The sequence below is a fragment of the Mobula birostris genome, chromosome 2 (assembly GCF_030028105.1).
Source record: "Mobula birostris isolate sMobBir1 chromosome 2, sMobBir1.hap1, whole genome shotgun sequence".
Taxonomy (NCBI): domain Eukaryota; kingdom Metazoa; phylum Chordata; class Chondrichthyes; order Myliobatiformes; family Myliobatidae; genus Mobula; species Mobula birostris.
Genome location: NC_092371.1, coordinates 10,377,946 through 10,403,122, shown reverse-complemented (window position 1 = coordinate 10,403,122; position 25,177 = coordinate 10,377,946). Strand labels below are relative to the sequence as shown.

Below are 25,177 nucleotides of genomic sequence, written 5' to 3'. Positions count from 1 at the left end.
CACTGGAGTACAGTACCGGTGGGGGTGGGTCTGTCATTTTATAACACCAGGGTACAGTACCAGTGGGGACAGGTCTGTCACTGTATAACACCAGGGTACAGTACCAGTGGGGATGGGTCTGTCACTGTATAACACCAGGGTACAGTACTGTTGGGGACGGGTCTGTCACTGTATAACGGGTACAGTACCAGTGGGGGTGGGTCTGTCATTTTATAACACCAGGGTACAGTACTGTTGGGGACGGGTCTGTCACTGTATAACACTGGGGTACAGTACCGGTAGGGATGGGTCTGTCACTGTATAACACGGGTACGGTACCGGTGGGGACGGGTCTGTCACTGTATAACACTGGGGTACGTTACCGGTGGGGATGGGTCTATCACTGTATAACACTGGGGTACGTTACCGGTGGGGACGGGTCTGTCACTGTATAACACTGGGGTACGTTACCGGTGGGGACGGGTCTGTCACTGTATAACACTGGGGTACAGTACTGGTGTGCATGGGTCTGTCACTGTATAACACTGGGGTACAGTACTGGTGGGGACGGGTCTGTCACTGTATAACACCGGGGTATGGTACCGGTGGGGATGGGTCTGTCACTGTATAACACTGGGGTACGGTACCGGTGGGGATGGGTCTGTCACTGTATAACACTGGGGTATGGTACCAGTGGGGATGGGTCTGTCACTGTATAACACCGGGGTATGGTACCGATGGTGATGGGTCTGTCATTGTTGAAGTCTGGGATACAATACTGGTTCGGGCAGATCTGTTTTTGATTATTATTTGCATTTGCATAATTTGTTTACAGTTGCTGTTCTATAGATTTGCTAAGTATGCCTGCAGAAAAAGAATCTCGGGGTTGTATGTGGTGAGATGTATGTATTCTGATAATAAGTTTTACTCTGGTCTTTGTATAATACTGGGGTGCAGTAACGATACAGAAGGATCTGTCACTATATGACACTGGGCTATAGAACTGGTTCTGCAATCTTTTCCACGTTTGGAGTCTCTAATTCTTCAAGCTGCCCCTTAGGCCCGGCTGAAGCCCGAGCAATGGGTGCCAATATGGGGCTGCTGCTGGGCAGAGAGGCCTGTCACCTCTCCCAGGAGCTCAGTGACGCTGACACGTCTTGCTTTGAGAATGTTTGCTTAAGTCAAATTTGCTTTCAGGGAGTGGTGATGACACAAGTGGGAGCGTCTGGTGCTCCTTCTGCCCTACTCTAACCTCGCCTTTACCTGTCTGCTGTGCATAGAACACATTTTTAATGTTCCTACAACTAATACTGACAATTTAACAGCTTGATTTCCTCTCATGCTGCTCCCCTGTTGATGCTTGAGGTCCCCCCTCCCTGCCTATCTCAGGCTTCATCAGCTTTTGCTGGCTGTGGTATGTGTCGGCCGCCCGTGTCACGCCTCAGCCAGGCTGCCTCTGACTCACGGTCTCTGTAAATGCTCTGTGTGTTTAGATGCTGCTGGCAGGGATGGTGTGTAGACTCCCACTGTCAGCTCTCAGCCAGTGGCCAGGTCAGGGTTGTGACCTAGTCCTCTTTGGAGGGAGGGGCAAAGGGTTTTTTCTTCCACCTGACCCGTATGGTGGTGGCGGTGTTTGATGACATGGAGGTGGTTGGATGTCTCTGTGCACTGAACAGACCTACTGAAGTTCTGAGGCAGCTCAGTGGCAGATTAAAGCACTGCCTCAGAATGCCAGGGACCCGGGTTTGATCCCAGCATTCGCCGTAGTTTGCGTGTTCTCGGTGGGTAATTGCTCCCTGGTGTGTGGGTGAGGGGTCGAACCTGGTAAGGGAGTCGATTTGAATGTACAGAGCCAGCGATCGGGGTGCAATTCCTGCTGCTGTCTGTAACGAGCTTGTACGTTCCCCCTGTGACCACGCGGGATTCCTGTGGGTGCTTCAGTTTCCACCCACTTTCCAAAGACGTGGGGGTTAGGGTTGGGAAGTTATGTGCATGTTATGTTAGTAGTCAGAGTTGCGGGCTGCCTCCAAGCACGTCCTTGGACTGTGTTGGTCACTGCATTTCACTGTTGTGATGTATGTGTGACAAATCTAACCTTCAATGTCAATGGGTAGCATGGACGTTGTGGGCTGAAGGGCCTGTTCTTCCCCCCCCTCCCCCTACCACCCTGCCCTAGTCCTCTGCCAAAGCACATAAACAAGAGGCAGTGCTCTGTCAACCCCTCCTCTCTACATTCCTGCCAGCGTTCTTGACATTCCTGCAGTGATCCGAGCCATATTCCTGACGCTGGGCACTGAGAACTGTCCCCGGCGGTGCCTCTCCTGTCTGTCTCTGCTGAAGCCAGGCTGGTAACCGAGGATTTAACCATTAGCGCGAAACACAGTGAAATCGTTTCTTGTGTCGATGACCAACACGGCCCAAGGATCTGCTTGGGGTGGGGTCCGGCAAGTGTCGCCGTGCTTCTGGCGCCAGTACAGCATCGCCAGCACTCACTAACCCTGGAACGTGGGAGGAAACCCATGCTGTTCATGGGGAGAACGTGCAAACTCCTTACAGTCAGGTGCCCTGATCACTGGCGCTGTAAAGCGCTACGTTAGCCGCTGTGCCGCAGGTTCAGTCAGCCCTGGCTCTCCTGCCTCGCCCCGAGCGGTCAGTCCCCTCTCTGGTGATGCTGCCTGCATTAGAGAGCATGTCCTCTGAGGGCAGGTTGAGCGAGCCAGGGATTTTCTCTTTGGGGTGAAGGACGATGAGAAAGGTGACTTGATAGAGGTGTACAAGATGATAAGGGGCATAACTTGAGTTGACAGCCAGGAACTTGTTCCCTGGACAGAAATGGCTCATACAAGGGGTCATAATGTTCAGGTGATTGGCCTCCCTCCCATCTCTCCTGCCATACGTTCCTCCAAAGATAGTTTCTTTTTACACAGAGAGTGGCAGGTATGTTGAACAGTCTGCTAGGCGTCGCAGGAGATACAGATACTTTTAGGGACATTTAAGAGACAGATGATTGAAAAATAGAGGGTTTTGTGGGAGGCAAGGGTTAGGTTGATCATAGACAATAGGTGCAGGAGTAGGCCATTCAGCCCTTTGAGCCAGCACCGCCATTCACTGTGATCATGGCTGGTCATCCACAATCAGTACCCTTTTCCTGCCTTCTCCTCATACCCCTTCCGTCCGCTATCTTTAAGAGCTCTATCTAACTCTTTTTTGAAAGAATCCAGAGAATTGGCCTCCACTACCTTCTGAGACAGAGCATTCTACAGAACAGCAACCCTCTGTGTGAAAAAGTTTTTCCTCAACTCCGTTCTAAATTGTCTACCTCTTATTCTTAAACTGTGGCCTCTAGTTCTGGACTCCCCCAACATCGGGAACATGTTTCCTGCCTCTAGCTTGTCCAATCCCCCAATAATCTTATATGTTTCCATTAGAGTAGATTAAAAGGCCAGCACCTTTTGTTTAGTTTCCTGAGAAGTGAGTGGGTCAGGAGAATGGGCTAGAAAGGAATAATCAGCCACAGTGGAATGGTGGTGCAGTCTCGATGGGCCAAGTGGCCTGATTCTTCTCCTGTGCCTTTCGGTCTATGGTCAGAAACAAGGCAAATATAAAGGTGCAGTCGAGGATGAAAGAGGTGCTGCGTAGTGCTCTTGCTGAGGTTGGGTTAGGGCTGGGCGCAATGGTGGGCGAAGAGGCAGGCATGGATGTGATGGGCTGAAGGGCTTCTGTGTGCTGAACAACGGCTCTACAGCAGTTGAGGGAAGGGTGAGTGGGCACAGAGAGGTGGCTGCTTCCTGTTGGGGAGCAGGTGGGAGGGGTGTCACTGTCACCACCGAGCTGTCGAGCTGGTGAGGAGCAGCGGTGTGTGGCGTCAGTTTAAAATCTGTTTGTGCGGTGTTTGTTCACAGGTGGGTGGCGCGGTCCCACTGCAGTCTGAGCACTGACCGTGACAGCCGTGACCGGCAGAGAGTGAGATCGGGAGCGGGTGGGGTGTTGCCAATCTGTGTCCGGTCTGCAGTGATCCCACAGGTCTGGTAAAGTGTGTGTGTGTGTGCTTTTCCACTTACCTTCTCCCCTCTCCCGTGGTATTTGTCCCCCGCCTGGGAATGTTCCCCCAACCCCTTTCCGGTTGTTCCCCCACAACCCTCAGTGATTCCCTCCCCCACCCATTCATCCCAGTGTCCCCCCAGTCGCCTGGTGAAGCTTCGAAGTTAATGGCTCCCTGTAAATTGTGTGAGCGTAGTTGTGGATGGGTGGCCGCTCGGTTTCTCTGACTCTCTCTTCTCCTTCCAGACGGGCTGCGATCAACTTGGAGGAGGGTTCTGTGATGACGCCCTAGAGTGCTGAGGAGACCCCTAGGTGGTCGGCTGGCTCGACCTCACCATATCATGGTACGTGAGGCCACATCCTATTCCTCTCTGCTCCCGTCCGTTGGACACTTGGATGAGGCTGGGGTCTGTCCCTGGTATGGTATCGAAAGAGCCCGAACCCTTCAGATATTTTCCCATGTCCTTGTGCACAGCAATATAGGCCCTTCGGCCTATGATGGTTGTCTAGCTAATTAAACCCTTTACTAATCTAATCCCTTCTACCTGCAGAGTATCCACACCTTCGCCATCTCTGCATGTTCATGAGCTGTATACTTGTTTTCCTTACTTACTTGGGCTCTTTGCTCCAGCGGAGCGTAGGCCATCGGTGACCTCCCGTCTCCATCATCCTCTGGAGTTGATGGTGTGGTTGGATCTGCAGTCCGTTGCATCCGCTGTGCAGGGGATTCCCTATATAGCTTCAACAGAGCCCCGTTGGCCGGCCTTACCCAGCTCCACCTCTCATGACAAGAATGTATGGTTGGACTTTGAGAGGCATACCTGTTAAACACCTGGGTGATATTTCCCTTCACCTCCAACCTGGCAGCACATTCCACACACCCACCACTCTGCATGCATGCTGCATGCTTTCATCAGCTCCCGTTCAATCTCCCCTTTGTCCTCCATCTCCCCGCGGTTCCCCAACCCCATCCCTTCTGCTCCAGAGTCTGATGTTCTCTCTTGTTGGTGACACCTTGTGGCTGCAGAGACCCAGATTCAATGCTGACCTGCCGTGGATCTTCTGTGGTCTCCCCTGGTGCTCCGGTTTCCTCAAACGTCCCAGCAACGTGCGGCCTGGTACGCCAACCAGCTGCTGTGATTTGTTCTCTCCCCTTCCCACCGGTGTGTGGGTCTGAGGGAAGTTGACAGTAATGTGAGTAAATTGAAAGATAATGCTCAGACAGCAGGCTGATGGTTGGCACCAGACTCGTTCGGCTGAGGGGCCCAGGTGGTTGCCCTGAGGACCGTCTCATACGCCTACCCCAGTTCTGGGAGATCGGACTGCCAGCATTGAATTATAGGACAATACATCACCTCCCCGTACCCCATCGACTGGGAACTGATCCAGTGGCCAGTCCAGACTCCAAAGTGCTTGATTCCTGATCTGCCTCTCTCCCCCATCACCCCACCCCTGGATCTCTTCCCCCCCCCCCCCCCACAACACCCCACCCCTGGCTCACTCTCTCGCCCTTCCCACCATCCCACCCCTGGCTCTCTCCCCTCACCCACCACCATCCCACCCTGGCTCTCTCTCCCACCACCCAACCCCTGGCTCTTGCTCCTCCCACCACCACCCACCTGGCTCTCTTCCCCACCACCCCACCCCACCCCTGGCTCTTTCCCTTTTCCACCCTCCACCCTCATCTGTTCCCCTCCACCCCGGCTGCCTTGCTCGCTCTTCTCCCCCCCCCATCCCATCCCTGGCTGTACCTCTCTCCCCCTCTCCCACCGCTCTCCTCTCTGCACCTTTCCAGTGATCTGCCGCATGGAAGATCCCACAGGCTTTCCTGCGGGTGATGGATTGACCTCTGACCTGTCCAGATGCAGAGCTGGCCAATGAGCAGTGGGACTTCATGATCACATGACTGTCGACATGGATACCGTCCTGTCAGACTTCGTCCGCTCGACGGGAGCGGAGCCCGGATTGGCTCGGGATCTGCTCGAAGGTGAGGGGGGATTTCTGCAATGCCGGGCTCTTCCCACCGGCCTGTGTCAGTTCCCAATTTAACCTGCGGCTCATAGCCCTGTATCCATGCTTGGATAATTCCAAACATTATCCCTATCCCAATACCAAATCTAACCGCCACCTCCCTCTCTCCCTGTATCCCGGTACCAATCCTAACCACCACCTCCCCATCTCTCCGTATCCCAATACCAAATCTCTGACTGTATTCTATTACAAATCTCCTGTCACACTCTCTCTGAATCCTAATTCCAATTGCTGTCCTCCTTCCTCCCTTCATCCAAATCACATCTGTCCCCCCTTAATCTGTGTCCCAATGCCAAGTATATCCAACACCACCTTCTCTCTCCCTATGTTCTAGTCAGGCCCAATCTCCTGCCACCCCTCTTTCCCTCATTCCCAAAATGCTTCTCTTCCTGTATCCCAAATTCACAACCTTGTTTGTTGTATTCCAATTCTCCATCTCCTTTCTCACTGTGTCCTGATCACCCTCATGAGCCCTGATCCTTCAGGACCACTTCCAATGACGTTCCCTCTCCTTCGCTGATGTTCCCCTCACCAGCCCCGGGGAAGGCTGCCACTGTGACGTCTTCCGTCTTCCCCACAGGCAAGAACTGGGACCTGACGGCAGCTCTCAGTGACTTCGAGCAGCTCCGGCAGGTGAATGCCGCCAGCCTGCCGTCCGCGTTCAACGAGGCCCGCGGGCTGAGAGCGCTGGACAAGGAGGCCCCGCGGCTAGTGAGGCCCGCGCTGCAGCGGTCCGAGGAGGCTGGTCAAGGTGAGGGTGAAGCTTGGCGGGGAGGGAGGGGGAGCATTTGTTGATATCAGCTCTGTGGCTTGTAGTGGCTCCTCCCATTCACTAGGGAGTATGACGTCGAGGCAGGCATCATCCCCTCCAGACTGATCAGTCACAGTGAGGCTGTTTCCCCTGCTCCCACACTGCCGTCTGTTCTCTCCTCTCCCTGGCCCCCTCCTAAATGAATTCCCAGCTTTGGGGTGTTGGGTGAGAGAAGAAAATTCCTGTCCATTCAGAATCACCCGGGATACGATGTGAAAGTTGTTTTGCACACCCCAGTACATAATAGAAAATCTCCAATTTATAATAAGAAATATATATAAAGAAAATCAAAAAGCCATGCAAAAAGAGAGGAAAAACATTAGTGAGGATTCACTGTCCATTCAGAAATCTGATGGCAGAAGCAAAGAAGCTTTTCCTGAAATGTTGAGTTGTGTGATAGCAATGAGAAGAGGTCCTGGCCTCATGATGGGAGTCCTTAATCATAGATCTTTTTGAGGTGTCCCCGATGCTGAGGAGGTTCGTGCTCATGATGGAGCTGACTGAGTTTATGACTTCCTGCGGCTCTTTCTGTGCACCGCCCTCCCCCATTACCAGATGACGATGTACCAGTTAGCATTTTGTTTCACAAGCATTCCTTTTTGTTTTTGTGCCTGAACTTGTGTGCCCCTCCTTCCCCACAATGGGAGATATTCCCTAAGCAGCTACCCTTGAGTTAGGGTCCTGGGTCCAAACGTTTGGTGGTTCAGTTGTGCTCATTGGGTAGGAATATTCGCTGAAGCCTGCATGAACTTCAGCTCCATTCGCTGCTCCTTGGCCCGTACCCACAGGCAGTAAAGACCTGGGTAATATTTGGGCATGGCAGAATCAGGTTTATTTTATCATTCACCTTTGTCTTTGATGGCTTTATGGCCAAGATTGAGGACGATACAAAGACAGGTGAAGGGGTAGGTAATATTGCGGAAGCAGGGAGTCTGCAGAATGACTTGGACAGATTAGGAGAATAGGCAAAATATTGGCGGATGGAATTTGTTGTAGGGAAGTGTATGGTCATGCACTTTGGTAGAGGGAATGACAGTGGAGACTATTTTTTCAATGGGCAGAAAATTCAAAAATCCAAGGCGCAAAGGAACTTGGGAGTTCCTAAAGGTTAACTTGAAGGTTATGTCAGTGATAAGAAAGGCAAATGCAATTCATTTTGAGAGGACTAGGATACAAGAGCAAGAATGTGAGGCTGAGGCTTGATAAGCCATTGGTCAGACTTCACTTGGAAGTCTGAGCAGTTTTGGACCCCTTATCTAAGAAAGAGTGTGCTGGCATTGCTGGGGTCCAGAGGAGAATGATCCCGGGAGTGAAAAGGTTCATGTTTAAATAGCATCAGACAGCTCTGGGACTGTACTTGCCGGAGTTCAGAAGAATTGGGGAGGGGGAAGGAATCCCGTTGAAGCTTATGGAATATTAAAACGCCTCAATAGAGTGGATGTGGAGAGGATGTTTCCAATAGTCGAGGACCAGAAGGCACAGCCTCGGAATAGAAGGACGTCCCATCAAAAGAGGGATCAGGAAATTCTTTAGCCAAAGGGTGTTAGGTCTTTGGAATTCATTGCTGCAGATGTCTATGGAGGTCAGGTCATTAAAGTGGAGGTTGACAGGTTCTTGATTAGTAAGGGAGAAGGCAGGAGAATGGGGTTGAGAGGGATAAAAGAAAATCAGCCATGATGGAGAAGTGGAGCAGACTTGATGCACCAATCTCCCTAATCCTTTTCCGGTGTTTCATGGCTTTCTAGGCACTCACCATTCAGAAATATATATCAGCCGTTTCTTTGCTGGGGTCTAAATTCTGGCAGCTCCCCAGGACTGTGTGGGAGCACCTTCCCCATCTGGGGATGGTTGCAGGAATTGGTTCATCCCCACTCGGGCAATAAACGCCTACCTTCCAAATGAAGCCCAGAACTTTGGAGATGGGGAGGGGGAGCTCATTAAATAGAGGGCATCTCAGACATGTGTTACTGTTGGACACATGCTCTCCTCCTTAAGGAGAGTCCCAGCCTTAGTGATGATCTCTCCCCACCCCAGGTGTTAACCCAGAGTACCTTCACCAAACTGTATCACACACCCTCTGTAAATAAGGGGCCAGTAGCCTGTGCAAGGACAGAGTTGTGTGTTCTATAGATCTGCAGTGGAGAGTATATTGTCCGGCTGCATTGCAGCCTGGTATGGAAACACCAATGCCCTTGAACAGAGAATACTCCATCCAGGTCAAGCTTTCTTCTCACTGCTGCCATCAGGAGGAAGGTACAGGAGCCTCAGGACCCACACCGCCAGGTTCAGGAACAGTTACTTCCCCTCAACCATCAGGCTCTTCAGCCGGAGGGATAACTTCACTCGCCCCATCACTAAACAACCTATGGACTTATTTTCAAGGACATGTTCATCCTGAACATGGACTGTACATCGAATTTAAAATGCAGCCCTGGGCAATAGGTTTTTAGAGCTGCGAACCGCAGTTAATTGAAAAACCAGACAGTGCTGATGAACATTCACTTTGGAGTGCGGGCGCGAAGAAGGGGGTGTGAAAGTTCTATGTAATTCAAAGGAAGCATTGTAGAATTGTCCTTTGATCTTTAGCATATATTGGGTCGAGCAGACCTCTTCCTCTGAAAGTGTCTCAATATAATGCCTGCTCGTAAACCAGGTTATATCCGCTGGCTTCAGTCACTCTCTCTGGTGACTTTGTTCATGTTACAACAAGCTGAGGCGTTGTGCAACTTACCATTTAGAAGCAATTCTCAATAGATAGAAACTTGCAACGTGCACTCCTTCAAAACATCCCAGATCACAGGAACCAACAGAACAAAACCTTCTATAGATGTGCGGTGGAGAACATATTGACCGGTTGCATCATGAAACACCAATCCACTTGAACAGAAAATCCTCCAAAAAGTAGTGGATATGGCCCAGTCCATCGTGGGTAAAACCCTCCCCACCAATGAGCACATCTATGTGGAGTACTGTCACAGGAAAGCGGCATCCATTGTCAGGGACCCCCGCCACTCAGACCATGCTCTCTTGTCACTGCTGCCATCAGGAAGAGGGTACAGGAGCCTCAGGACCCTCACCACCAGGATCAGAAACAGTTATTACCCCTCAACCATCAGGTTCTTGAACTAAAGGGGATAACTTCACTCGCCCCAACACTGAACGGATTCCACAACCTATGGACTCACTTTCAAGGACCCTTCATCTCATGTTCTCAGTACTTATTGTTTGTTTGTTTATTTATTTAATATTTGCACAGTTCATGTCTTTTGTACACTGGCTGTTGGACCATCCTATTGGATGCGGTCTTTCATTGATTCTGTTGCGTTTCTTGGATTTACTGTGAATGCCCGCAAGAAAACAAATCTCAGGGTTGTATTTGAATAATACATTGACTTTGAACTATGAGGGGCCAGGGGGCTAGTAGGGACAAGGAAGGTGTTGCAGAGTTAGGAGTTGAGCTGGGTGAAGTTTATGAGGGATCGATGAGAGACAGGAATTGGGGGAGAGAAAAGGGAGAGTGTGAAGAAGATGGCAAGGAAGGTTGGGGTAAACGATCTGCAGGGGAGCGGGTGGGAGGGAGAGGAGGTGTATCCTACCCCCTGTAACCCCGGTCTCTGATCCGATGCAGAGAAACGTCTGGCCCGGGGCATCTCGCACGCCAGCTCGAGCATCGTGTCGCTGGCTCGCTCCCACATGTCCAGCAACGGCAGCAGTGAGCACTCGCTGGAGACACCCGTCTGCACCTTCCAGCTGCCCGACCTGACCGTGTACCGCGAGCAGTTCCGTAGCTTCATCGAGCGTGACCTCATCGAGCAGAGCATGCTGGTGGCCCTCGAGCAGGCAGGTAGGAACACTGTGGTGCTACACCCCCCAACTCCCCCACCGGGCTCTCTTCTCTTCCCCTTCCCCTCCATAAACCACCCGGCTCTGCTGGTGTTTGGAAGATATGAGGGGTGGAGATGGGGTTGTGAAGAGAGGCAGGGAAGATGGGGAGGGGCTGTGCAGAGAGTAATGGGGGAATGGTAGAGTGGGGAGGTGGAATGGTGCAGTAGGTGGGAGGAAACTCGTGAGATATTTTGGGCTGTTCTGAAGTGGGGGTGCCAACATTATTGCTTTGATTATCTACCTCTTGTGCCCGTCCCCACAGGTCGGCTGAACTGGTGGGCTCATGTGGACGCGGGCTGCCAGCGCCTTCTCCCTCTGGCCACGACTGGTGACGGTAACTGCCTGCTTCACGCCGCCTCCCTGGGTGAGTGGCCCTTCCTCCTCCTCCCCCCACCACAACGTCTGCACCAGCCAGCTCCAGAGCAACCAAGCGCCGTGCGGGTGCCCCGCCGGTCGGGATGTGTAATCACCCGGTCTTTTGTTCGCAGGGATGTGGGGGTTCCATGACCGGGACCTGATGCTGCGCAAGGCCCTGTACACCACCATGGGGAAAGGGGCAGAGAAGGAGGCACTGAAGAGGCGGTGGAGGTGGCAACAAACACAACAGAACAAAGAGGTAACCGCAGCCCCCAACTCCGACACAGAATCATAATTTAAATACACCCAATGGCCTGGCCTCCACAGCCAACTGTGGCAATGAATTCCGCAGTTTCTGGCTAAAGAAATTCCTCCTCGTCTCTGTTCTAAAGAGACATCCTGTTCTCAGGCTGTGCCCTCAGGTCTTAGACTCTCCCACCGAGAGAAGCATCCTCTCCACATCCATTCTATCAAAGCCTTTCAGTATTCAAGAGATCCCTGCTCATTCTTTTAAATTCCAGCAAGAACAGGTCCAGAGCAATCAAACACCCCGCGGACATTAACCTTTTCATTCCTGTGATTACGGAACAGGAGGAACTGTCGGTGGCAAAGATCTCTTGCCAAGATGTAAGAGCAATTTCATGAGTTCTCCCCTCATTCTTCTAAACTTTCTTACAATCTTATGACCATCACGTCTTAGAGAAGATGGGGTAGATGCTGAGATATTTCCACTGGTGGGGGAGCTTCAAATGAGGGGACAGTGTTATTAGGAGGTAATTTACAAATAAGATGTGCTGGAAGTTCATGTAGATAGAGGAGAATCTGTGTAATTCTTGACATTTTGAGTCATTGTGTATATTTAATGTGGTGAGTGATAGGTTCTCAATTATTAAGAGTGTCGAAGGTTACAGGGAAAAGCAGAACAGAAATGAGAGAGATTGGTAAAGTAGCAGTTGGCTCACTCATTTGAAAGCAACAACAACCCAGGTTCAATTCCCACCACTGTCTGTAAGGAGCTTGTACGTTCTCCCCGTAACCACCTGGGTTTCCTTTGAGTGCTCCGGTTTCTTCCCATAGTCCGGAGGTGTACAAGCTAGGTTAATAGAGCCCATGGGTTTAATTGGGGGCATGTTTCATTGGGCCAGAAGGCCTGTTACTGTGCTGTATCTCTGTATATAAAAAAAATCAGTCATAATTTAATGATGGGCTGAATGGACCAATTCTGCTCCTATGTCTTATGGTCTTATTCTCTCCATCCCACCCATGGACCCTTTCCCTCCCCCACCCCGGCCTTTCCGTACCTTGCGGTGTGTTTCTGCTCCTGAAACCTGCGTCTCCCCCCCCCCCCTCCCCCCAACAGTCAGGCCTGGTATACACGGAAGAGGAGTGGCAGAAGGAGTGGAACGAGCTGATCAAGCTGGCGTCCAGCCAACCCCGGGTTCACTATAGCGGCAATGGCAACGGCTGTACGGGGTAGGTAGTTGGGGGATAAGGCTGTGTACTACGGGTGTCTTGAGAGGGACCGTCTCTTGTCCAGAATGGAGGGTCTCTCACATACTCCCTCCCTCTCCTGGGGTAATGGTGCCGAGGGGCAGAGTGGTTGAACTTCCAGCCCCTTCCCATCCTGTCCTGGGGTAACTGGAGGTGAGCTTGGAGACCATCCCTCCCTCGCAACAGTGTCCAGGAAATCCCTGCCTTTTCCGGGATATTTTTGGGGAGTGGTTGAGGGAATAAGAATCAGCTTTATTATCAATGACCTGGGTGGTGAAGTTTGTTGTTTTACAGCAGCAATACAGGGCCAGATATAAAATCTGCTCTAATGTACAATAAGAAATACACTCAGTGGGCACTTATTATTATTTTTACACCTGTACACCTCGTTAATGCAAATATCTAATCAGCCAATCATGTGGCAGCAACTCAACGCAGAAAAGCATGCAGACATGGTCAAGAGGTTCAGTTGTTATTCAGACCAAACATCAGAATGGTGAAGAAACGTGATCTAAGGGACTTTGACTGTGGAATGATTGTTGATGCCAGATGGAGTGGTTTGAGTATCTCAGAAACTGCTGATCTCCTGGGGTTTTCATACACAACATTCTCTAGAGTTTATAGAGAATGGTCCAAAAAATGGGGCGGGGGGGGGGAACATCAGTGAGCAGCAGTTCTGTGGGTGAAAACACCTTGTTGATGAGAGAGGTCAGAGGAGAACGGCCAAGCTAGTTCAAACTGGCAGGGAAGTGATAGTAACTCAAATAACAACAGTGGTGCTCAGAAGAGCATCTCTGAATGTACAACATGTCAAACCATGAAATGGATGGGCCACACCGGGTTCCTCTCCTGTACCGACTGAGTGTATTTAAACAATAACCAAGTAGTACACAGAGGGAGCAAAATAGTGAGATAGGGTTCATGGGCCGTTCAGAAATCTGATGGCAGAGGGGAACAAGCTGTTCCTTAGACACTGAGTGTGGATCTTCAGGTTTCCTGTACCTCCTTCCTGGTGGTGGTAATGAGGAGAGAGCATGTCCTGAATAGAGAGGGTGACAGGGATCCAATAAGTGGGCTGTTAATGGGGGGGGGGGAATGGTTTGGAGATGGTGTGGGACGGAAAGATCCCTTGGACCTGGGGTGGAAGTGTTTTGAGGGAGGGCGGAGACCGCTGTGGTAACCGTGTTTTGGGGAGGGGATGATGCTGACTCGTGCCTCCCTCTTGCAGGAGGCTGACCACGGCGACCTTCCCTGCATTGAACAGGTGAGCCTGTGTCCTCGTTACTGCTGCCGTTGCGTTGTCTCTCCGGTCAGGAACAAAACAAGTAAACCTGCGTTACCATAGGGCCTTGCCGTGAAGCACACAGTGCTGGGGGTGACATTCTCCTTGATCTCTCTCCCGTCCCAGGGGAGCACGGGCGCCCGGTCAGAGAGAGTTGAGAGCTCCTGCCTCTGCTCTGGAGGCTGTGAGCAGATAGGGTGCAGACAGGAGGTTTTGTCACCACAGTACTGTTGCACAGTGGGTTCGATCCTGACCTCTACGATTGTGCCCCTGTGTAAGTAGAAGGGTCTTGAGAGAGAAAAGCAGTGACTCTTCCAAGAGCTAGCAGAACTCGAAAGGCTAAGTAGTCTCCTGTGTCATAAAAGAATCTGGGGTGGTCCTTATAGGACCTGTGGGCTGGATCCCATCTCCTTGTACTGAGATGGAGGCCATGCCTGTAGCTGTGTTAACTCGAGTATATGTGTTACAGTGCGGACAGCAGTGAAGAGCCGGTCTACGAGAGTCTTGAGGAATTCCACGTCTTTGTGTTGGCGCATGTGTTGCGGAGACCCATCGTCGTGGTGGCAGACACCATGCTCAGAGACTCGGGTGGAGAAGGTGAAGCTCCCTCCACACCATCCCATCCCTCCGTACAGTCCCATCGCACACTCCTGAGGTCAGACACAGAGCGAAGCTCCCTCTACAGCATCCCATCACACACTTCCGGAGTCAGACACAGACTGAAGATCCCTCCATACCGTCCCATCACAGACTCCTGGGGTCAGACACAGACTGAAGCTCCCTCTACAGCATCCCATCACACACTTCCGGAGTCAGACACAGACTGAAGATCCCTCCATACCGTCCCATCACACACTCCTAGCGTCAGAGACAGACTGAAGCTCCCTCTACAGCGTCCCATCACACACTCCTAGCGTCAGAGACAGACTGAAGCTCCCTCTACAGCATCCCATCACACACTTCCGGAGTCAGACACAGACTGAAGATCCCTCCATACTGTCCCATCACACACTCCTAGCGTCAGAGACAGACTGAAGCTCCCTCCACACCATTCCATCCCTCCGTACCGTCCCATCGCACACTCCTGAGGTCAGACACAGAGCGAAGCTCCCTCCATACCGTCCCATCACACACTCCTGGGGTCAGACACAGACTGAAGCTCCTCTACACTGTCCCATCACAGGGCAAAGCTGGCTCTACATCATCCCATCACATACTTGCAGAATAAAGCTCCTGCCAGACCGTCCCATCACGCACTCCCAAGAGTCAGACACAGAGTGAAGCTTCCTCCACATTCTGTTCCCTCCCTGAGATCCACTCCCTTGCTATTGAAGGCACTTTCTATGTGGCTGGGGTAGTGTTGGTAGTTGGGAAACCGGGGAGGTGGGTTGATCTTGGGGACTGTTGGTAGTTGCACTGCCAGTCACTAACCGTCAATGCCTGTGTTCGGTTACAGCCTTTGCCCCGATTCCGTTTGGTGGCATTTACCTGCCTCTGGAGATCCCGGCGAGCAAGTGTCACCACTTACCCCTTGTGCTGGCCTACGACCAGGCCCACTTCTCCGCCCTGGTCTCCATGGAGCAGCAAGAGCCCAACAAAGAGCAAGGTATCCGCTGGCCAATCGTCCTGATCCAGCCCCACCCACAGGGAGTTCGGGGTAGCGCAGGGTTGCACCCAGAGTCTCACGCCGGCCATTACCACAGCACAGATAACATCCAACCAAACCAGTCTGGGGTTGCGGATAGCCAAACCAACGATGGCAGTCGTAACAATGAGATTGTGAGCAAACTAATGTGGGCGATTAGACCGAAATTTTGAATTTGCCAGGGTCTGTATGTGGCAACGGTTTCTAACCGCGGTGAAAGACGCTCTTTGGTTTTGTCAGGACCATAGGGAAACACTGCTGACCAGCACGTTCCGGGCTGCAGCGTTACGTGCTGAGGGACGCACTGAATCATGGTGCAGCCACCGCAAGGGCTCGCTGGGGAAGGATCACAGTGTAGTGTCTTCTGCTACTGGACGGGGAGGGGCCAGGGTGGGTGAGGAAGCCCCTCAGTTAGTGTGGTCGTGTACAATGAGTGGCAACAGACCTCTTGGTTGTAAAGAATGTAATAGTGGTGGTCTCTATTGGTTGGTGTTGACCATGGATGTTGTGTCCTATGTGATATGCAACCAGGGCAGTCCGATATGGAGAGCCCATGCAGCAGCCTCGCCCACAGAGACTAATATAGTTCACCACTGACGGATTGCGGGAGTTGCCAGTCAGCACTGAGCTCAGTGTAGGACTGCCTTAGGGACTCCAGCTCCGAAGCCTTCCCCATGACTGGATGTAGCCGCAAGGCAGCGGAGGTTTGGGATCAAAATTTTCCTTCTAGGTGAGCTGCCAGCCACGGCTGATGAGCCGCATCAGCCCAAAGCGACTGGTTTTAGGGCGCCAGAAATCCACCTTTGCCCCTTCTGGCAGTAGAAGCAGTTCCGCTGGGCTTAGTAGCTAAACCACACGTGAAGGCCAGGAGCTGGACTAGGCTGGCAGAGGCAATTTGAGACACAGAGCATTGAGAGCATTTAATAGATAGTGGGAGCTTATCCCCATTACACACTCCCCCCGTTGGCTGTTACAGCCTTAAGGAAGCAGGAATGTAATAGAACACTCCTTAAAGCATTAACTATGAATAGGAAAAATGAAAAGACATTGGATGGTTTAATTTTGTAAATAATTTATTTTGATAAAGTTTCTAAGCTCTCTTGTTCTCTCCCTCTCCGCCGCTCTCTAGCCGTTATCCCCCTGACTGATTCTGAACACAACTTGCTTCCAGTTCACTTCGCCGTGGACCCAGGGAAGGATTGGGAGTGGGGGCGGGACGATAACGATGAAGTCCGGTTGGCCAGGTATGTCCCTGGACTGAGGCAACGCTCCGCTCTTCCTCTGCCTCCCTTCGCCAGACCGCCATTCCATCTGCCAGCTGGCGCCCCTTCCCAGTGCAAACGTCCTGGTTGTGGGGGCGGAGCTGTCCTGAGATGTGGCCCCAGGAGATGCCTGTTGCTGTTGAACAGCCCCTATTCTGTAACACCTGGAGCTACAAACCGTAGGCAGAGCTGCCGACAGTTTCTCTCCCCCCCGGCAGACGCTGCTGGGCTTGCTGAATTCCTCTAGCAGATCATGTCTCACTCCAGATCCCGATCTCAGCCGACCCTTGTGGCTCCAGTTTCTCTCGCACCTTGGCACGAGATCCAAGGGTAGACCCTCCACCCTCGACACTCCTCCTCCTCCTCCACAATCCTGGAACGAAAGGGTTAATTTTTGCGGATTGTTGGCTGGCTCTGGGCCTGTATTCGCTGGAGTTTTAAAAGAGTGAGGTTGATCTCATTGAAAGATCTAATTCTACTCCCATACCTTATGGTTCTTTAGAGGTGGGAGGTGTTCAGCGATACTGGATTTTAGAGTACAGCAGGCCCTTTTAAGAGGGAGACGTGGGACAACATCTTTGCCTCTGGGATACGGAAGGCTGGGGGCCTTTGTATGCCTTCAAAGTAGGGCTGGATAGACTACTTGTGAGTGAGGGGTTGGAGGGTCACGGGAGGGGTGTCAGTGGGAGGCGAGATTGTCCACGATCTTATGAAAAGTTGTAGATTTGGTGCCACTCTGCCCCTTTGTTCTTTCCCATACGACCTAGGAGACAAGATATTTGGCCCATCTCTGCCATTCCATCATGGCTGATTTATTTTCCCCCTCAACCCCATTCTTCTGTCTTCTCCCCATAACCTTTGACGTCCTGGTTAATCAAGAGCCTATCAGCCTCCCTTGAAATATATCACTTGGCCTCCACAGTGTCTCTGGCCATGAATTCCACAGATTCACCACCCTGTGGCTAAAGTAATTCTTCCTCATATCTGTTCTAAAGGAACGTCTTTCTATTCTGAGGCTGTGTTGTCTGGTCAGAGATTCTCCCAGTATTGGTAACATCCTCTCCACATCCTCTCTCTCCCGGCCTTTCAATATTCCATGAGATTCTCCCCTCATTCTTCTAATCTCCAGCAAGTACAGGCTCCTCATACATGAACTCTTTCATTCTTGTGAAACTCCACAGCACCCTCTCTAATTCCAGCACATCCTTTCTTAGATACGGGGCTTAAATTGCTCAGAATGCTCCATTTGTGGTCATTTAGAACCTTGGCACAACATTATTTCCTTGCTTGTATATTCTAGTCCTCTCAAAATGAATGTTAACATTGCATTTCCCTTCCTCACCACTGACTCAACTGGCAAATTAGCCTTTGGGGAATCCTGCGTGAGGATTCCCAAGTTCTTTTGCACATCTTAATTTCTGAGTTCATTCCCCAGTCAGAAACAGACTCTTAACACTTAGTTTGGAGAGTTCCTTGAAGGGTTTGTTCAGCAGTGGGGCAATGAGGTCTTCCTCCCCATCCCAGAGGGGCAGGAGCATTAGGAGAAGGGACATTTGCAAGGGGGTGCTGGGGAGACTATTGCTGTGTAACGGCCGCCCTGTTTTCTGTTCCTCAGTGTGACGGTTTCCCTGGAGGCGAAGCTGCATTTACTACACTCCTACATGAACGTGACCTGGATACAGGTGGCCTGCGAGCCACGGGTAAGGCCCTGGAGCCCTGCGCTCCCTTGTTTTCGCCTTCCACCTACACCATGTTGGGATCGCAACCTCAGCTCAGACTGGTCCCAGTCCCCTGACCCCTGTCCGCTCTCTGTCCTCGAACCTGAGCCACACACCCACAATGCATCAAACAGGCTCTTCCAGCCCAATGAGCCCCAGTTTAACCCTCCTAATTATGGGAGGATTTACAATGACCAGTTAACCTACTAACCAGCACATCTTTGGAGGAAACCCACACAGTCACAGGAGAGGATGTACAAACTCCTTCCAGACAGCAATGCTGGAATTGAACTCTGAATGCTAATGTGGCATCTGAGGGTTTGGTAATATCTTCTTCCCCCCTCTCCCCCGGGGTGGGGGAATATAAAACCAGAGAGCACAGGATAAGGGTGAGAGGGGGAAATAGTTTAAAAGAGACTTGAGGGGCAATTTTTCCCCTCAAAAGACCAAATCTGCTGCCTGAAGAAGTGGTAGAGCCAGGTACAGGTACAACATTAAAAAGACATTTGGACAGGTGAATGAAAAGGAACAATTTAGAGAGATGTGGGCCAAGAGTGGGCAAACAGGACCTCATTCCAAATATGTGTCACTCTTTACATGAAAATCAGTCCCTGATGTCCCTTTTAAATCTCTCACCTCTGATCTGAATCCTTTGCCTTCTTGCTTTCAGCACCCCCTCCCTAGGAAGACTTTCACCTCATGATCACGTATCTTTTTGCCCATTATCTCTATCATCTACTTGTGCATCTCCAAGAGGACCACAGCTCCCTGGGTCACTGAGGCAGGCAAGCCTCCAAACCCAATGATAAGGTTACGTTGGTCAGAGTCAGGTCCTTTTGCTTTGGCTCACCCATGCCAAACAGGTCAAAGGGTAGAGGCCAGACTAAGAGTGGTCCACCAGTCCTCCAGGTTTGGAGGTTCAGCTCAGGGCCAACAACCCTGACTGGTAGAACAAATTTGTTACGGAAATGGCAATGAAGAATCCTTCTACATCTGAGTATGAGGGTATTCCTGAGTCTCCACCTGGGGTTTGCGCGGCCGACAGTAGTGAAAACCGAGAGGAAGCTGCTGAGCATGATGAAGGAAGCCCTGAACACTGTCACAGATGGAGGACATTCATTGTTGTCCCAAACGACATTGGTGTAATGGGCAGAGGGACAGATGTACTTGTTAAATGTTATTAATGTACCTACACAGTACCTCAACCACTTCTTCTGGCAGCTCATTCCATGTACTGAACCACCATCTGGGTGGAAAAAACTGTTCCCCAGGTTCCTGGTAAATCTCTCCCCTCTCACCTTAAACCAAAGTTGTTGATTCTCCAATCCTGGGGGAGAAGACCCTGTAAATGCCTTGCATGATCTTATTTACCTCGATTCCTATATTGGAGGGAATAAGGTCTTGGTCTGCGCAATCTCTGCTTGTAACTCAGCCTCCCCAAAGTCCAGGTAACATCCCAATAAGTCTTTTCTGCCCTCTTTCTAGTTCAAGCTGCCAAGGCATTAGACCAAGTGCTAGCTATTGGGATAGGTGCAGGTGGAAATTTGGTTTGGACTGAGTGGTCTGTTTGCTTTGGGAACTTTATACACCCCACAATCTCCCATGCCCCGTGGAATAAAGCCCCAGTCTACACAACCTCGTCTTGTACTTCAAGACACCCCGTAAATCTTTTCTACACTGTTTCTAGTTGAAGCCACTCTGCACACTACATCAACCGTGATTCCCTCATCTATCCTCTCCAGTAATGCATTGAGCTTCACTCAGTCCCAGCCATTCAGCCCTCTCCACCATTGCACCCCCCCCCACAAGCCCTGTCCATTCAGCCCTCTCCACCATTCCTAACCCCACCCAGCCCTGTCCATTTGACCGTTCCGCTCACCCCACCCATGACTGGTGTAACTTCTGTTCTCTCTCTCCCACCTCACTTCGCCCTGCAGGCACCCCTGGCTCAGCCAGAATCGCCCAGTGCCTCGGGAGGCGACGATAGCCGATCAGTGGCGGAGTCCGACCGGGAATCCGACAAGGAATCGGTGGGCAGTGGCTCCAATGGCGGCAGCAGCGGAGGAGGAGGAGGGGGGGGCCGGGACAAGTGTCGCCGGGACAAGGAAACGAGGAGGGCAGAGTCGGTGGCCAACAAGCTGGGCAGCTTCGGCAAGAGCCTAGGCAGCAAGTTACGCCGCAACATGGGCTTCATGCATGGCAAGGGGGGCCGGGCTGGAGGCCAGGACAAGGCCCGGAAGAAAGGCTCGCTAAAGGGTCAGAAGGCGGGTGGGAAGGAAGGCTCGCCTCCAGGATCCGGGACTGGGACGGAGAGCAGCCCCTGCACCAGCGACGTCCAGCTGAGCCTCAGCATCCTGCGGGCCGCCATGCAAGGCGAGCGCAAGTTCATTCTGACCGGCCTGCTGAGCGCCAGCCATCGGCACCCCTTCCAGGAGGAGATGATCCAGCGGTACCTGAGCGACGCCGAAGGCCGCTTCCTGGCTGAGCAGGAGGCAGCTAGGGAGGAGGTCGATACCCCGGAAGGAGCGGGCCTCTCCCCAGCCCCGGCCCCAGCCCCAGCCCCGGCCCCAGCCCCAGCCCCAGCCCCGGGCTCTCCAACCAGCCAGCTGACGCTGGCTTCCAGGCTCTCAGCCCGCCCCCCAGGCCTACTGAGCATTCCCAGGCCCACCATAATCGGGCCCGGAGCCCAGGAGACCCGGAGACAGCTGGCGGGAGGGTCCAGACCCTGCCGGGAGCGGGGCAGGGCGCTGGAGGGTGGGACAGAGGGTGAGGAGGGGGAGGTGGTGGGGGACAGGCCGGGGGAAGCAGCCCCCTGCCCAGCCCAGCCTCCAGTGCACCAGACCAAGTGCCGGCAGGCCAACTGCACCTTCTACGGGCACCCAGAGACGGGCAATTACTGCTCCTGCTGCTACCGTGATGAGCTGCGCAGGAGGGAGCGGGACAGCCTGTCCCACCAACTCTGAGCGGTGGGGGTGGGGGTGGTGGGGGAGTCCCAACCTGGGCCCAAAAGAGAGGAAGAGGCAAGGAGATGTCCCGCCCCACCCCGCCCTGGCCCAGTGTGTCCCCAGCAGCAGTGAGAGCCTAAGCTGTGCTCAGCAGTGGAGCAGGGGATGGCAGAAAATCCCAAGCCGCAGCAAGGAGTCGTCTCCCTTCGCCCACCTTCCCACACCCCTCCTCCTCCACCCCGTCGGATGATTGGGGATGGTTGGCATTTGAGCAGCGATGGGTGACTGGTTATGGGAGGAGTTAATTCACAGCTCCTGTCCCCCAGGGATCACAGGTCAGAGAGGGAGCAAGCTCCCTGCGCTCGCTGGACTTCTCACCTCTGACCTCTCGGCATCCCAGCTCCCCTCCTTTTCCTTTTTCCCCTTCCCCTCCTTTTCCTTTTTCCCCTTCCCCTCCTTTTCCTTTTTCCCCTTCCCCTCCTTTTCCTTTTTCCCCTTCCCCTCCTTTTCCTTTTCCCCTTCCCCTCCTTTTCTGTTTCCCCTTCCCCTCCTTTCCCTTTTCCCCTTTCCCTCCTTTTCCCCTTCCCCTCCTTTTCCCCCTTCCCCTCCTTTTCCCCTTCCCCTCCTTTTCCCCTTCCCCTCCTTTTCCCCTTCCCCTCCTTTTCCCCCTTCCCCTCCTTTTCCCCCTCCCCTCCTTTTCCCCCTCCCCTCCTTTTCCCCCTCCCCTCCTTTTCCCCTTCCCCTCCTTTTCCTTTTCCCCTTCCCCTCCTTTTCCTTTTCCCTTCCCCTCCTTTTCCTTTTCCCCTTCCCCTCCTTTTCCTTTTCCCCTTCCCCTCCTTTTCCTTTTCCCCTTCCCCTCCTTTTCCTTTTCCCCTTCCCCTCTTTTCCTTTTCCCCTTCCTCTCCTTTTCCTTTTCCCCTTCCCCTCCTTTTCCTTTTCCCCTTCCCCTCCTTTCCCTTTTCCCCTTCCCCTCCTTTCCCTTTTCCCCTTCCCCTCCTTTCCCTTTTCCCCTTCCCCTCCTTTCCCTTTTCCCCTTCCCCTTTTCCTTTTCCCCTTCCCCTCCTTTTCCTTTTCCCCTTCCCCTCCTTTTCCTTTTCCCCTTCCCCTCCTTTTCCCCTTCCCCTCCTTTTCCTTTAACCCTTCCCCTCCACCCTCCTTTCACCCCCTGTCCGCTGACCTCCATCCTCTGCTGCTGCCGGCATGGCCAGTTTCTCTCTCGCCTCCGCCCCTTCCCCAACCACCCAGAAACTCCACACTCCCCTGCCAAAGGCCTTCGGACTTCCAGCGTTGCCTTGGTGTGAAGCGGCGGCCCCCGGTCCCGTCACGGTGCAGAACCTGTCCCCACAACCGCTGTAAGAAGTGCTTGGAGCTGGTGTCAGTGCGGAGGTTGACTCGCCGCCGCGGTTCCGAATTCAGCTGGGCTCCGGAGAAAGCACTGCGCAGTCAGCGGGGCCAGTCCCGAGGGAGCGCCGCACATTTGGTATTGGCACTACTGAGGGAGCTCCCAATCAGTGAAAGGTAGAAGGAGCGCCGCACATTTGTGTTGGCAGGTATGAGGGAGCGCCGCAGTTGGTGGGAGCTAGACCCGAGGAAGCACCGCACTTTCGGTATTAGCAGTTCTGAGGGAGCACCGCACAATCACTGGCTGTTAGCACCGAGGGAGCGCCGCACGGTCGGCGAGTGTTAACCAGCCCCAAACAAACCGCTGAAGTTTTATTTAAACTTTGTTTGCAGATTTAGTGACTTTTGTGTGTTGGGGGAGGGAGGAAGTTCCCGCCCGGGGGAGCGGGGATAGTGATTGAGTGATGGGAGGGGCGGAGCCGCCGGGATAAGAGAGTGTAAATATCCTCCGCCTCTGTCCCAGATTCTCACTGCTTCCAGAATCGGGTGAATGGCGGGGGTTTCTCTGTGACCATGGGGAGGGAATGCGGGGTATTTGAGAGAGAGAGAAAGGTTCCCTATCTAGTTGCCCTGACGAGAACTGTATATTGTCACTGTATAAAGTTAATAAATTTTAATTACTCAGATGGGCATCTCGGTCCTTGCTGGCCCTCCCGTGGAGGTGAGTGTTAATCTCAGAGGGACTCCGGTCGGCGACACACTCTCGAGTTGTTTTGCTTTCCTCTGTAAATTTTCAACGCTGTATGTTAGAGTTAGAATGTACAGAACATAGACATTTCTCTATTCACAGTATTTTTGGAATAAACTTGAGGGGGGGACGGACCCCCGAATAAAGCCTGCTGTTGTGCCTGGTCCTACTTGGGATTGGAAACGAGGGAGGGCTTGAGTTGGGAATAGGGAGTCTGAATCAGAATCAGGTTTAATACCCCTGGTGTAGGCCGTGAAAGTTGTTGTTTTCCGGGAGCAGTACACTGCAATACATAATAATTAGCAACAAATAAACATAACGATGGAGCTGGCTGGCTGAGTTTACAACTTTCTGCTGCTTCTTCCCCGATCTTGTGCAGTGACCCCTCCATACCAGACGACGCCTTCAGGTTAGTGAACGGTTCCAGAGTATTATGTGTTTGAAGATTGAGTTTTCAAATATCAGTTAATGAAAGGTCGCCAAGTGTGTACACGGGCGCGGTGCAATGAGAAACTCACTTGCAGCAGCTTCATAGACACAGGCCACACATTCACAAGAGAAAAAACACCCCCGCCCCCACCGTCGCTGACTGATGCCATCCTCAGTACTGGGAACCTTGAACTTAGGGTCTGCAGACGATGGAAATCTTGAGTAATACACACAAAATGCTGGAGGAACTCAGTAGCTCAGGCAACCTAATATAGAGCAGCAGAATGAGGCCATTTCATCATTCCAATATTCCTCTCATTCAGCCCCAATCTCTTGTGTTCTCCCCGTATCCCTTCATGCCCTGACCAATCAAGAATCTATCAACCTCTGCCTAAAATATACATAAAGATTTGGCCTCCACAGCTGCCTGTGGCAATGAATTCCACAGATTCACCACTCTCTGGCTAAAGAGATCCCTCATTTCCATTCTGAAAGGACACCCCTTTATTCTGAGGCTGTGTCCTCTGGTCATAGACTCTCCCACCATAGGAAACATCCTCCCCACATCCACTCTATCGAGGCCTTTCACCATTTGATAGGTTTCAATGAGGGCACCCCTCATTCTTCTGAATTCTAGTGAATACAGGCCCAGAGCCATCAACCACTCTTCATATGACATGCCATTCAATCCTGGAATTGTTTTCGTAAGCCTCCTTTAAACCCTCTCCAGTTTCAGCACATCCTTTCTTTGATAAGGGGCTCACAACACTCCAACACTCACCTTTATGAAGCTTCAACGTTACATCCTTGTGCTTATATTCTGGTCCTGTTGAAATGAATGCTAACATTGCATTTGACTTCACCACCACGGATTCAATCTGCAAATTAACCTTTAGGGAATCCTGCACAAGGACCCCCAAGTCCCTTTGCACCTCAGTTTTTTGCATTTTCTTTCCATTTAGAAAATAGTCCATCCTTTCATTTCTTCTACCAAAGTGCATGACCATCCACTTCTAGGCACTATTCCATCTGCCATTTCTTTGCCCATTCTCCTAATCTGTCTAAATTCTGTAGCCTCTCTATTTCCTCAAAACTACCTGCCCTTCCACCTGTCTTCATGTCGTCTGTAAACTTTGCAACAAAGCCATCAATTCCATCATCCAAATCAGACATATAATGTTAAAAGAACCAGTCCCAACACTGCTCCCTGTG

General features: G+C 52.1%; 1 protein-coding gene across 7 annotated transcripts in view; it reads left to right on the top strand.

Moving 5' to 3' along the window:
• otud7b (OTU deubiquitinase 7B) overlaps window positions 1-23,682 on the top strand; it is a 29,917-nt gene extending 6,235 nt beyond the window's left edge. For 2 of the 7 annotated variants that reach the window (XM_072282695.1, XM_072282705.1), the window contains 14 exons: window positions 3,882-4,002; window positions 4,267-4,364; window positions 5,816-6,007; window positions 6,632-6,802; window positions 10,491-10,706; window positions 11,010-11,111; window positions 11,236-11,363; window positions 12,465-12,577; window positions 13,824-13,859; window positions 14,347-14,474; window positions 15,334-15,483; window positions 16,652-16,766; window positions 18,400-18,484; window positions 20,440-23,682. In XM_072282695.1, the coding sequence (XP_072138796.1) occupies window positions 5,923-6,007; window positions 6,632-6,802; window positions 10,491-10,706; window positions 11,010-11,111; window positions 11,236-11,363; window positions 12,465-12,577; window positions 13,824-13,859; window positions 14,347-14,474; window positions 15,334-15,483; window positions 16,652-16,766; window positions 18,400-18,484; window positions 20,440-21,465 (2,355 nt within the window). In that variant the 5' untranslated portion in view covers window positions 3,882-4,002; window positions 4,267-4,364; window positions 5,816-5,922 and the 3' untranslated portion in view covers window positions 21,466-23,682. Of the gene's footprint in view, window positions 1-2,309; window positions 2,328-3,881; window positions 4,003-4,266; window positions 4,365-5,815; window positions 6,008-6,631; window positions 6,803-10,490; window positions 10,707-11,009; window positions 11,112-11,235; window positions 11,364-12,464; window positions 12,578-13,823; window positions 13,860-14,346; window positions 14,475-15,333; window positions 15,484-16,651; window positions 16,767-18,399; window positions 18,485-20,439 lie in introns of those variants that run through there. The other 5 variants (XM_072282686.1, XM_072282724.1, XM_072282715.1 and 2 more) reach the window with 4 other exon arrangements.
• Window positions 23,683-25,177: the final 1,495 nt, after the last annotated feature.